This window comes from Siniperca chuatsi, linkage group LG13 (assembly GCF_020085105.1).
Source record: "Siniperca chuatsi isolate FFG_IHB_CAS linkage group LG13, ASM2008510v1, whole genome shotgun sequence".
NCBI lineage: Eukaryota > Metazoa > Chordata > Actinopteri > Centrarchiformes > Sinipercidae > Siniperca > Siniperca chuatsi.
This window is the reverse complement of record NC_058054.1, coordinates 606,731-620,280: the sequence shown is the minus strand read 5'-3', so window position 1 is coordinate 620,280 and position 13,550 is coordinate 606,731. Positions and strand designations below refer to the sequence as shown.

The 13,550-nt window shown below is 49.3% G+C and overlaps 1 protein-coding gene across 5 annotated transcripts; it reads left to right on the top strand.

The window, feature by feature from the left end:
• Positions 1-1,427: 1,427 nt before the first annotated feature.
• LOC122886838 (transcriptional activator Myb-like) lies at positions 1,428-13,329 on the top strand. 5 transcript variants are annotated; one of them, XM_044219575.1, is made up of 17 exons: positions 1,429-2,000; positions 3,252-3,313; positions 4,715-4,808; positions 5,155-5,226; positions 6,717-6,812; positions 7,389-7,609; positions 8,142-8,322; positions 8,401-8,577; positions 8,997-9,104; positions 10,625-10,738; positions 10,820-10,959; positions 11,038-11,134; positions 11,226-11,303; positions 11,447-11,812; positions 12,383-12,492; positions 12,571-12,634; positions 13,076-13,213. In XM_044219575.1, the coding sequence occupies exons 2-15, from the start codon at positions 3,288-3,290 to the stop codon at positions 12,470-12,472; spliced, it is 1,860 nt and encodes a 619-aa protein (XP_044075510.1). In that variant the 5' UTR covers positions 1,429-2,000; positions 3,252-3,287; the 3' UTR covers positions 12,473-12,492; positions 12,571-12,634; positions 13,076-13,213. The 5 variants fall into 5 exon arrangements, with proteins under 5 accessions (XP_044075509.1, XP_044075507.1, XP_044075511.1 ...); XM_044219574.1 differs by lacking the exons at positions 12,383-12,492; positions 12,571-12,634 and having other exon boundaries at positions 1,428-2,000; positions 11,447-11,482; positions 11,513-11,812; positions 13,076-13,329; XM_044219572.1 differs by lacking the exons at positions 12,383-12,492; positions 12,571-12,634 and having other exon boundaries at positions 1,428-2,000; positions 13,076-13,329.
• Positions 13,330-13,550: the final 221 nt, after the last annotated feature.

The following is a 13,550-nucleotide window of genomic DNA, read 5'->3' as shown; positions in this document are numbered from 1 at the left end:
ATATATATATATATATATATATATATATATATATATATATATATATATATATATATATATATATATATATATATATATATATATATATATATATATATATATATAAATATATATATATATATATATATATATATATATATATATATGTGTGTGTTCCATGCTTTAATTTATATATATATATATATATATAATAAAATTAAATATAAAGTGTACTGTATGTTCTTATCTTTCTGTTAACCTGCCACGGGGGTCTGCAGATGGAAATTAGCCTTAGGCTATAATCTGGCATATTTACATTTGAGTAAATGTTCATTAATATGCATTGTTCCCCCCTTTCTTTAAATAAATAAAATAAATAAATAAAATATATATATTCTTTTTCCTTGCTTCGTGAATATCTGGACCAGTGTTTGTGTGTGTTTTAATGTGTGTTTTACATAAAGTTGTAATAGCTAACTGCTCTAAAAAAAAATACATTATTACTGTTGTATTTTTTAAGTTTATTTCTTTCAGCCTTTTTTCAGATCTTTGGGTTTTTTTCTTGTGAATTGCTGAATAATGTTACCTGCAAACTATTTAATAAAACAAGGGAGAAAAGATATAATAAACAATGCCATGCCTTCAGTATTTTTCTATTCTATTCTCTCTTTAACGGCCTGATTTTATTAAACTTATTGTGCTGAATTCTTGCTCATTTTAAGGAGTCGCAAGCCAAAAAGGCTGGAAAATACTGGTTTGGTGGGTTTTCCCAGTTTGTGTGTCCCAGAGCAGAAACCCTTTACATGGAGCCGCCTACATTACGCCCAGGACTGCTGCTGCTGCAGGACTGCAGGACTGTTGTAGGGCTGCAGGACTGTTGTAGGGCTGCAGGACTGTTGTAGGGCTGCAGGACTGTTGTAGGGCTGCTGCAGGACTGTTGTAGGGCTGCAGGACTGTTGTAGGGCTGCTGCAGGACTGTTGTAGGGCTGCAGGACTGTTGTAGGGCTGCTGCAGGACTGTTGTAGGGCTGCTGCAGGACTGTTGTAGGGCTGCAGGACTGTTGTAGGGCTGCAGGACTGTTGCAGGGCTGTTGCAGGACTGTTGCAGGGCTGTTGCAGGACTGTTGTAGGGCTGCAGGACTGTTGCAGGGCTGCTGCAGGACTGCTGCAGGACTGTTGCAGGGCTGCTGCAGGGCTGCTGCAGGACTGTTGCAGGGCTGTTGCAGGACTGTTGCAGGGCTGTTGCAGGACTGTTGTAGGGCTGCAGGACTGTTGCAGGGCTGCTGCAGGACTGCTGCAGGACTGTTGCAGGGCTGCTGCAGGGCTGCTGCAGGACTGTTGCAGGACTGTTGCAGGGCTGCTGCAGGACTGCTGCAGGACTGTTGCAGGGCTGCTGCAGGGCTGCTGCAGGGCTGTTGCAGGACTGTTGCAGGGCTGCTGCAGGACTGCTGCAGGACTGTTGCAGGGCTGCTGCAGGGCTGCTGCAGGACTGTTGCAGGGCTGCTGCAGGGCTGCAGTGTGTACTGTGCTGTTCTGTAGGAGGAGCCATTTCCACAGAACACACCTGAGACCACAAAAAGAGGAAGACCTTCCCCTCAGGGTGACGATGAAGACGGATCTTTGACCGCTCTGTACACTGAGCTGAATCACCAGCTGAAGGGTCTGAGAGTCACAGAAGCTCACAGAAGGACGATGCTTCTACACGTGCAACATAAAGAAAAGTACAGATGTGTTACTGCGCGAACCTGACACGCGCAGGCGCAGACACGCGCAGGCTGATTTTAATTTGTTTTATTTTAAGCCTTTTCATTTCTTCCGGCCTCCTTTTATCGATAGAAATTAAATAATATAATGATTAATAATTAATAATGATTAAATCAAAGATTTAGTGCAGCGCTGACAGCGCGACGTGACGTCATCGGGCCGCCTGTCCAATCAGAGCAGCGTCCCTGTGTTCGCTGATCAGGGCGCGCGAGCTCTGAGCCGAACCGCCTCGAGCTGCTTCTCCTCCTCCAACCGCCGGTAAGTCCGCTGATCTCTGCCGTTTGACACGGTGAACCAGCGGGTACACGGCCGGTAATGTGCCGGCACACAGAATACAGCCTTTTACCGGCGTAAAGCCACGGTTTGATCCCCGTTTCTCACACTTCAAACTGTAATCGCTGTCCGTTTACCGGCTTCCAGCGGCTAGCTGCCGCTAACGCTAGCTTAGCCGTCACTGCAAACCGTCTGTTAGTTAGCTCTTCGGTTTCTAACTGCGATGGAGGGACTGAGATTTGTTTTCTGTACTTTCCATCCTCACTTTTTGTTTAAGACATTGAAGTATTTCCAGAATCGTTATGTGTCTGAATTAAAGGCGAAGTGTAATCTGGTGATAATTGGGAGCTAACAGCTAACAGCTAAAATATCCTGCTTGAAAAATGACTGAAACCATTAATCAATTATCAAAATAGTTGCCTAATCGATTACTAGTGTAATCATTTCTAAGAAATCACTAAGAAGCTGTATGTAGACACTGAGCTGACTGTCTAACCCTAAAGTGAAGGAAGGGGACTGTCACCGCGTTTTAACAGCAGTTTGTTAAAAATGTTAGCTAACAGATGGGAGCGCTTTGAGAAACTTTATTTGCACAATCAAAACACACAAAATGTGTAAATATAGAAGAAACAAATGTGCATTGTCGTACATTTGATAAATATTAAACCTTAAAGGTCATTAAAAAGTCTACATTTGAATTGATGGGGTCTTTATTCTTCTTATTTCCCTTTACGACGTATCTATGTGCGTCAGAATCTCAATTTCAGATACAAAACCAAACCTGATACTTCCTTTATACTGACCCGCTGCTCTCACTTGCTGGGACACACCTGTTATTTACCTGCCATACTGATCTGTAGAGAGAATATCAAGAAACCCCTCACCTGTCCCGCCTTCTGTGCAATAAAGTCCTGGCTACGTTTATTTTCCCCCACCCACCGTAATGACTCTGACCTCATACGATCCATACGTGGCCTGAAGCCGTCTGAAAAATGTTTTCATCTGAGCCCTCATGTCCCGGTGACGTGGCGGCAAGACGAAGCTGTTTCGTGATAAGGCTTTATGCTACAGGTCCCATCATTCCTGTGAAGCTCCCTGTAATTTGGTATTAACGATAGAAAAAGCAGAATAAATGAAATGTGTCTCAGCTGTTGGCCTGACGGCAGATGGTGATCTTATGTTAATGGCAGTGTATGTGAGTAACTGTGTGTGCGCTCGCTGTGTTTCTGCCATCAGAAGTTCAGCGTGTCAGTGTTCATATGAGCAGCAGTGATGAGCAGCAGAAGCCGCAGGTCCTGGTGAGAGCTGATATACACACCACACCTGTCACACACCTGCCACACCTGTCATACCTGTCACACACCTGCCACACCTGTCATACCTGTCACACACCTGTCACACACCTGCCACACCTGTCATACCTGTCACACACCTGCCATACCTGCCACACCTGTCATACCAGTCACACCTGTCACACACCTGTCACACCTGTCATACCTGTCACACACCTGCCACACCTGCCATACCTGTCACACACCTGTCACACACCTGCCACACCTGTCACACACCTGCCACACCTGTCACACACCTGTCACACACCTGTCACACCTGTCATACCTGTCACACACCTGTCACACCTGCCACACCTGTCATACCTGTCACACATCTGTCACACCTGTCACACACCTGCCACACCTGTAATACCTGTCACACACCTGTAATACCTGTCACACACCTGCCACACCTGTCATACCTGTCACACATCTGTCACACCTGCCACACCTGTCATACATCTGTCACACCTGTCACACACCTGTCACATCTGTCACACACCTGCCACACCTGTCACACACCTGCCACACCTGTCACACACCTGTCACACACCTGCCACACCTGTCATACCTGTCACACATCTGTCACACCTGTCACACACCTGCCACACCTGTAATACCTGTCACACACCTGTAATACCTGTCACACACCTGCCACACCTGTCATACCTGTCACACACCTGCCACACCTGTCATACCTGTCACACATCTGTCACACCTGCCACACCTGTCATACCTGTCACACATCTGTCACACACCTGTCACATCTGTCACACACCTGCCACACCTGTCACACACCTGCCACACCTGTCACACACCTGTCACATACCTGTTACACCTGTCATACCTGCCACAGTGGGTTGAGAGTCGGAATCTCGGCTTAATGTAGTCATATATAAACATGATTGGCTCAGAGTCAGATCATCTCATCCAGCTCTGGTTTTATTTTTGTAGTTTTGTCCGTCATCACTAGTAATAATAACATCGCACTCACCGGGTTAATATCCGAGATCTGTGATTGTGGTGACATCACAGTGACATCACACGAGCAGTCACGTGATCAGACAGGTCACTGACCCATGAACGCCCTAACAGGAAGCGTTTAAGCCTTTACCGCGGACAGTAAGCAGGATCAGTAGGTAATGAGGTCAAACATGATAAAACACTGTGATTGGTGCTTTGATATCACGTGTAGGGCTGCAACTATCGATTATTTTAATTATCCATTCATCCGTTAATTGATTTGTGAACATCTGGCACATCATGGCTTAAAAATGACTCGAATCAATCGCTGGCGGTTCGTTATCTGTCGCCTGATTGATTATCTGACTGATAGTCTCAGCTCTAATCCTGTGCTTGCTGTCTCAGTACAAAGAGTCGCGCCAGCTGTCTGGGACATAAAGGACTGGATGGGCGATTCTCCAGAGGGGCTCTACAGAAGCCTGGATGGACGAAAGACGAGGTAATGGCCACCGCGTTAGCATTCAGTGCTAACTCAGAAACTGTGCGTGTCCCGTGTGTCCAGGTGCTTTTACTGTGGAGCAGCTGCAGGTACAGGTACAGTGAGCCGGTGTTGGTCATTCACTTGTCACTAACCCCCAACGTGAATATCTGAGTCGTTATGAATGTAAACCTCGTCTTTGAGTTTTCAGCTGTTCAACAAATATATTTATGAGTCTAAAGAAACAGTTTGGTTAATAAAACAACATTGAGTTAACGAGAGTAATGATTATGTCCGAAACTGTCCGACATCAGTGTATCTTTAGTGCTGACATCATGACGATGACGATGATGATCTTCCTCCTCAGGATGAGAAGCTGCACCGACTGCTGAAGGAGTTCGGATCAAACAGCTGGTCTTCAGTTTCTCTTCATTTTAAAGTGAGTGCTGCTGCACACCTGAGACTCAGCTGCTGCTGCTGCACACCTGAGACTCAGCTGCTGCTGCACACCTGAGACTCAGCTGCTGCTGCACACCTGAGACTCAGCTGCTGCTGCAGCACACCTGAGACTCAGCTGCTGCTGCTGCACACCTGAGACTCAGCTGCTGCTGCTGCTGCACACCTGAGACTCAGCTGCTGCTGCTGCTGCACACCTGAGACTCAGCTGCTGCTGCTGCACACCTGAGACTCAGCTGCTGCTGCACACCTGAGACTCAGCTGCTGCTGCTGCACACCTGAGACTCAGCTGCTGCTGCTGCTGCACACCTGAGACTCAGCTGCTGCTGCTGCACACCTGAGACTCAGCTGCTGCTGCACACCTGAGACTCAGCTGCTGCTGCTGCACACCTGAGACTCAGCTGCTGCTGCACACCTGAGACTCAGCTGCTGCTGCTGCTGCACACCTGAGACTCAGCTGCTGCTGCTGCACACCTGAGACTCAGCTGCTGCTGCTGCTGCACACCTGAGACTCAGCTGCTGCTGCTGCACACCTGAGACTCAGCTGCTGCTGCACACCTGAGACTCAGCTGCTGCTGCACACCTGAGACTCAGCTGCTGCTGCAGCACACCTGAGACTCAGCTGCTGCTGCTGCACACCTGAGACTCAGCTGCTGCTGCTGCTGCACACCTGAGACTCAGCTGCTGCTGCTGCTGCACACCTGAGACTCAGCTGCTGCTGCTGCACACCTGAGACTCAGCTGCTGCTGCTGCACACCTGAGACTCAGCTGCTGCTGCTGCACACCTGAGACTCAGCTGCTGCTGCTGCTGCACACCTGAGACTCAGCTGCTGCTGCTGCACACCTGAGACTCAGCTGCTGCTGCTGCACACCTGAGACTCAGCTGCTGCTGCACACCTGAGACTCAGCTGCTGCTGCTGCACACCTGAGACTCAGCTGCTGCTGCACACCTGAGACTCAGCTGCTGCTGCTGCACACCTGAGACTCAGCTGCTGCTGCACACCTGAGACTCAGCTGCTGCTGCTGCACACCTGAGACTCAGCTGCTGCTGCAGCACACCTGAGACTCAGCTGCTGCTGCTGCTGCACACCTGAGACTCAGCTGCTGCTGCTGCACACCTGAGACTCAGCTGCTGCTGCTGCACACCTGAGACTCAGCTGCTGCTGCTGCTGCACACCTGAGACTCAGCTGCTGCTGCTGCACACCTGAGACTCAGCTGCTGCTGCTGCACACCTGAGACTCAGCTGCTGCTGCTGCTGCACACCTGAGACTCAGCTGCTGCTGCACACCTGAGACTCAGCTGCTGCTGCTGCACACCTGAGTAAATACTGAGGCCTGACCTTGACACGCAGTTATTATGGGGATCAAACCTTTCAGCCAGCCTTTTCACACCAGTCCACATGAGTTACAGACCTGCTGTCAGTGTCAACTGTTGTTAGAGACGGCGTCCTAACTGTCTCCGTTGCGTCTCAGGGTCAGAGGTCAGATGTGGAGTGTCAGCGGAGGTGGCAGCAGATCAAGAATCCGGAGCTGGTCAAAGGTCCCTGGACTCAGGAGGAGGACGAGCGGGTAAACACTCACTGCCCTCGGGGAGATACAGAGCCGCTGCCGACACCGAGAACAAACGCAACACGTTCGAAAACGCACCATGATTATTATTATTATTATAACAGCTGCAGTCCTGACAGACCGCCACCTTATAAAACTGTTAGGGTTAGTCCAGTACATTGATACGGCCCAAATCACGAATTAGACCGATTAGACCGGCACAGTAAAAGGACACGATGGACAATCAGGATTAACAAAGTTATGAATCGATTGTAACACATGTGAAGAATATGGATCCGGGAGGAAGTCGAGCAACTTGGTGTCACCAAACGGACCTGAGTCACGTGACCTCCTCTCCGCCATGGAGACCTGGAGGAGGACAGACTACACAAACACACAAGGGACATTTTCTGTCTAAAATGGCCGCAGGCAGCTGTTCGGACTCGTCGGTCTTGACTTGAGACTTGGACTTGTTGGTTTTGACTCACGTGAACACAACCAGGACTCCAGTGGACTGATCGTGTCTCTGCGTGCAGCTGTTTACCAGAACTCCTTTACAAACGATAATGATATGTTGTGATGTCACTTCCTGTGTAGGTCATCGAGCTGGTTCACAAGTACGGTGTGAAGCGCTGGTCGCTCATCGCCAAACACCTGCACAGTCGTAACGGGAAGCAGTGCCGCGAGCGCTGGCACAACCACCTGAACCCGATGGTGAAGAAGAGCGGCTGGACGCTGGAGGAGGACAGCGTCATCTGTCAGGCCCACAGACTGCTGGGAAACCGCTGGGCCGACATCTCCAAACTGCTGCCTGGCAGGTACGTAGACCGGCAGCAGGTGTCCCAGCGAGGCCACAGTCGCCCTCTGTACTGACTGACATTAGCATTCACCATTTTTACCTCGAAATCACAACATTAAAGAGTCAGATTTCTTTATTTATTTATTATTTATTATTATTAATCTAAACCGAGCTCTGACGCTTACTGTACCAGTCCTCTGTTAATAATAGACGCATTATTAAACGTAATAATAATATAGTGTTGAATGAACTAAATCTGCGGAGACGATGCAGTCTGTTGTTAAAAGTGAGGCCTTCAGTGTACCAAAGCACGTTAGCATAGCAGCACGCTTTGTTAGCAGACTTGGGTGAACGTCGCTCAGTCTAATGTTTTCAGATGAGATTACAGTCTGTGCTTAATGTAGTTTAGTGACGCGAGAGGTAAACAGAACAGGTGTACTGCGCTCCGTGCTAATGTTAGCATGCAGCGTTTAACGTTATGCTAATGTTAATGGTCTCAGTTTGTGTTGTCCTCCACAGGACCCGAAACAGCTTCTGTGTTTTGTTCTCAGGACAGATAACTCCATCAAAAACCACTGGAACTCCACCCTGAAGAGGAAGGTGGAGAAGGAGGGATACCTGCAGGTCCTGCACCTCTACAACTCCTCCAACACCTCCTCCAGCTCCTCCTCCTCCACCAGACCAGCATCCAGGACCTACGGCCCCCCCGGCTCAGCCAACATCCCCTCCAAGGTCACCATCCACCCATCATCTGTCAGCCGTCCGTGATAATGAAAGCGACGATCGTAATGTCGATCTCTCCTCCAGCAGGCGGACAGTCTGTCCAGTGCGAAGGACGAGTCCAGCTGCGCCTCCAGCGATCAGAGCGTGTGCGGACGCCATAGCAGCCACGCCCACCTGTGCTCCATCTGTGTCCCCGCCTCCTCCTCGGGTTACGACTCCTCTCTGAGCATGTGCGAGCTGACGGCGCCGGCAGAGCTAATGGAGGTGGTACACCAGCTTTTCATTTCATGTGTTGTCACACAGCTGAGGCTTTTATTTTGGAATTCATTTTGGTGGGTTTTTAACCCTCAGCGTCGTCTGTCAGGCTGACAGCAATCTAACCTTAACCTTATTACTTTTCACATTTCTCCTAATGTCTAACTATATATGGAGAGAATATATATGACAGATGTGTTTTATAAACTAATTTATTCTCACAGCTCAAGCGAACCTGTGAATGTTTGCTCGTCACGCGGCTGAGATCTAATCCGCCCGCTTTACCTGGAAGCAATAAATACGATGTCATGTTTTCCCTTTAAGCTCTGCAGAAGTCTCATCACGTCCACGCTGCAAACTCACCATTCTCAAGTTATTAAACTTGTTTTCTACCTAAATATTAAATATGGAACCTGACTTCATCACAGAACCCAGAGACCTGGAGCCGTGGCCTAAAGGAAGTGACCTCATCGCTCTCCACCTGCCTGTACAGAGACGACGTAGACCCGTCAGTTATTGATCTGAGCAGGAGTTATGTAAGACAAAACATGACGTAAAGACTGTTTTAACCTGTTTTCCTTTTCATTATCAGTAATCTGCAGACTGTTGTCTTGATTGATTGTTTAGTTTATAAAATGTGACAAAACTGATCACAAACTCCCAGAGCTCACGGTTCATTATGCTTGTTTTAGGTTCAAAACTCAAAAACAGTTATTGATTATTAATTAGTGATTAACGATAAATCCACCATCAGAGTAGTTGCAGATTCATTTCCTGTGGACATTTTTGACACGTATTAATCAACATTACTGCAAAGCATGTGAAATATATTGTGACGCTGTGGTTTTAGCTGGCTAATCTAGCTAGCTATCGTCAGCTAATTCTGATGTGGCCGCTTAACGGGCCGGATACATGCAGCGCGGCGACGCCAGGCGGGGCCACCAACCAGCTAACTGTCAGCTAACTGTCAGCTAACTGTCAGCTAACTGTCAGAGCTAACTGTCAGCTAACTGTAAGCTAACTGTCAGCTAACTGTCAGCTAACTGTCAGCTAACTGTCAGAGCTAACTGTCAGCTAACTGTCAGCTAACTGTCAGCTAACTGTCAGAGCTAACTGTCAGCTAACTGTCAGCTAACTGTCAGCTAACTGTCAGAGCTAACTGCCAGCTAACTGTCAGCTAACTGTCAGCTAACTGTCAGAGCTAACTGTCAGCTAACTGCCAGCTAAGCTAAGCTGCGGCTGGCGCTGGTTGCTTCGTGGTGTTGGCTGATGGGGCGATTTGCAAAAGGCAAATAGAAAACAGGAACGTTACAGATAGAAGCGTTATTATAAATATGATTGTAATTTATTTCCCAGCATTCAGTGTTTCATTTCCAGGAAGCCGCTCGCGCCTGCGGAGCGTGAGCGGCGGGACGCCGACTGCCGTGAAGAGCAGAAGCACAAGACAACAGACGAGCAATGAAGTTTAATTCCAACATGAGCCGTCATGAAGTGTGAGCTCGGACCGCCTGAGCAGGCTCCCTTTGTGCACCTGCAGGATTAAAGGTTGATCTGGGAGGGGGGCCCTGCATGCAGCTTAGTGATCATTACCTGTGATTAGCATGAAGCCAAACCAATCACAGTCCGTCTGTATTTGGTCCTAACTGATTTCAGGTAACTCGTGTGTCTGTATAATCACAGCAGAGGTGACGGCGGCGTGTTGTCGTGGCGACACTTTCCTGAAGCTGGCTTCGTGAGACCGGCGTCTCCGACCCGGGAGCGTGAAGCGGTCTGTGTGAAGGCTTACGGCTGTTGTCGTTAAGCGTCGTTCGGTCCGTTGTGTCACTTCTAATGCAGTCGGCGTGTTATGAGGTCGAACTATCAGACCCGAAGAAACCGTTTATGTGTTAACATTACATCGTCCCGTCATGTGCTCGGTCTCCACGACGACTGTCACGACAACGACGTCGACTGCATTAGAAGTGACACAAGCCTTCACACAGACCGCTTCACGCTCCCGGGTCACGCCGGTCTCGTGAAGCCAGCTTCAGGAACGTGTCGCCCGTGTTGTGTGAAGGCTGCAGGTGTGAAGGAGCAGCTGGGGAACAGTGAGGACGGGGCCTTCATGGACTCCAGCTCCTCCTGGAGCAGGAGCACCGCGCTGGGCGCTCTGACCTTCTCCCCGTCCGAGGTAACGACGCGACGCTGCGGACAGCAACGCCGTCCGTCCCGCTGACGTGCGTCTGACGTCTGTCTGTCTGTCTCCCTTCAGTTCCTCAGTCTGTGCGGCGTCGAGGATCTGAAGTTACAGCGTCCGGCTCTCACCTCCACCCCCGTCTGTTCCCTCAAGCACCCCGCCAGCTCCGCCCAGGACGACTCCTGTCTGCACTGCAGCCACGCCCACGCCACCCAGTACGTCAGGGAGGGGTCACGGGTCACACGTTATTTTTTAGTCTGACACAGAAACTAAAGTGAGCCGCTGTCGTTCAGGACGCCCACGGAGATCAGAGAGAGGATCAGAGCGCTGTGGATGTCGGCTCCTCAGACTCCAACGCCACTGAAGACCGGCGGCGGCGGCCTGGACGAGGTGAGAGCCGGACGCTTTAACTCAGCCGTCCTGTTCCTCACGTTTAGGGTCAGGGTTCAGACTTGTGATGCAGCGTGCGTCTCTGCCTCAGGTGTCCGTCTGTTCGAGCAGGATGATGAATCTGACGTGGGAGGATCCGGACAGTCAGCAGTCTGGGAGCAGCTCTGAGGTCTGGCGGTCTCAGATACCGCAGCACGTTACTGTTCCTGTTCAGATGAAGAGTCTGAGAGATCTGCTGAGAGCTGATCCCCGTCAGGCTCAGGTCCTCGCAGTCAGGACGTTCACCTGTTCATGTGGACTTCTGCCCTACAGGTCCAGGGAGAGAGTCTGCTGAGCTCCATCCTGCAGGTCCAGAGAGAGTCCAGGTCCACCTCAGAGGTCCAGAGAGAGTCCAGGTCCACCTCAGAGGTCCAGAGAGAGTCCAGGTCCACCTCGCAGGTCCAGAGAGAGTCCAGCTCTGTCTCGCAGGTCCAGAGAGAGTCCAGCTCTGTCTCGCAGGATCAGGGGGAGTCCAGCTCCATCCAGCAGCAGGTCCAGAGAGAGTCCAGCTTTGTCCTGGGCTGCGAGGAGTTCGGCTGCTTCCCGTTGGAGGGACAGATGGAGGTGTTGTGGTGTCAGCAGCCAGTCGGTTACCTGCACTCTCCTGAATGTCCCGCCTACAGACTGAACCCCTTCGAGGTGAGGACGGACCCACTGACACTCTGAGACCCGAACGGTGTCTCAGATTATGGTTCTGCTGATTGTCTGTGTTTTCCATGTAGTCTTCAAAGCTCCCGTTCAGACTCAAACCAGCAGGAACCTTCCTGCTGACAGGTGTGACTGATCCTCCTCCTCCTCTGAGACGCAGAAACTGTTCAGACTCATCAGCGAGCCGCTCTGCTGCACCTTCATCACCACGAACACACACACACACACACACACACACACACCGTCCTGCTGCCCCAAACACTCACTACAGCACCACATGTGGATCCATCCGCCGCTGGAAATAGTCCCCAACAGATGCTCTGTTTCCTCCTGTTGGTCTGATAGAAACTACAGCGAGCAGCAGTTCTATTATTATTATTATTATAATTACTGAGCCGTTTAAACATCTAACTACATATCTGTGTGTGGGTTTGAGTCTGAACGTGAGAAACCTCCAGACTGATGCTTTACAGCAGCAGAGACGTGTTCAGTGGATGCTAACGTGCACATTAGCTTGCATGACGCAGCCAGCCTGAACCGTGGTCACTGTTGTGTCGGCAGCTGAGCGGCGAGTTGCAGGTGGTGATGTTTGGGAAAACAGACGATCAGATGAGTCTGACAGAGCAGGCCCGACTCTACGTGGAGCCCTGATCCTCGTCGGGCCGCAGCTGGTGAGTCAGACTTTGAAACGCGCCGTCGCTTTAGAAGCTAGTGGCTTTCTGACGTGTCTCTGCTCTTTGTCCCTGAAGGTTAATCGATAGGCGGATCCTCCCGGTCCGCTCAACGAACGGGGGAAACGCTGCTTTCTGTCGGGTGAGTTCCTGTTGCATTTTGGATCCGGTCTGGCTGTGATCAGGTCTCTTCAGACCTGGTCGAGCCAGCAGTCAAAGGTGTGAGCTGAACGCTAGCGCCACCGAAATCACACACCTGATCTTTGATTAACGTTAGCGTTGTTTTAGGAGAACGTTAGAGTTACTGACTGACAGGAAGTCCTAACAGGGACGAAATGATATTCTTCTCGTGAGAAACATGCAGCGCTTCCTCTCAGGCTAGCCTACCTGTGAGGCAAAACCCAGGGCAAAGACGTCCACCACCTGTATGAACGCTATAGTTCAGTTTGGTTTTGTCTTTGTTCGGCTGTACATCTGTGAAACTTTGAGAGCAACTGTAAAACTGATTCTGACTGATTGACTGACTGATTGACTGATTGATTGATTGATTGATTGATTGATTGATTGACTGATTGCTTTGCAGATCGCTGCGGCAGCTTCCCCCGAGGCGAGCAGCTGCGTCGGCTCGTTATTCTGTTCCAGTTCGTCTCTGAGTCGACGGGCGAATCATGAGTCAGCGCTTTGTTTCCAGGCGTTCACTGCACGCAGTCAGTTTGTTTTATATAACTGACGTTTTATTGATTTCTTTAGCAGTTAACACCTTCACGCACATTTTAATGATTTGATTTTATTGTACTTTTAATAAAACTGTATTTTAACAAAAACATGAAAAAATACCAATATTTTTTATCAATTAACTTTTTAACGCTGTATTTCTTGTAGTTTTACTGAATGATTTAGTAGATGTTCTGTTTTTAAATGAACTGTATGTCCGCTGAAACATGTATGTATGTTTATCCGTGTTATTTATTATATTTATGTATTTATTTCTCATAATCCGGCTGCTCGATCTAAACAAACTAAAATCCTCTTTGTTTTGGACACGAAGACACTTTATA

Bases quoted from the DNA above. Each gene is read 5' to 3' on its own strand.
- LOC122886838 (XM_044219572.1), top strand. From the start codon at position 3,288: ATGAGCAGCAGAAGCCGCAGGTCCTG. The intron at 9,105-10,624 runs GTAAGACAAAAC...TGTTGTGTGAAG, and splicing joins TTGATCTGAGCAGGAGTTAT to GCTGCAGGTGTGAAGGAGCA. The intron at 11,304-11,446 runs GTCTGGCGGTCT...TCTGCCCTACAG, and splicing joins AGTCTGGGAGCAGCTCTGAG to GTCCAGGGAGAGAGTCTGCT.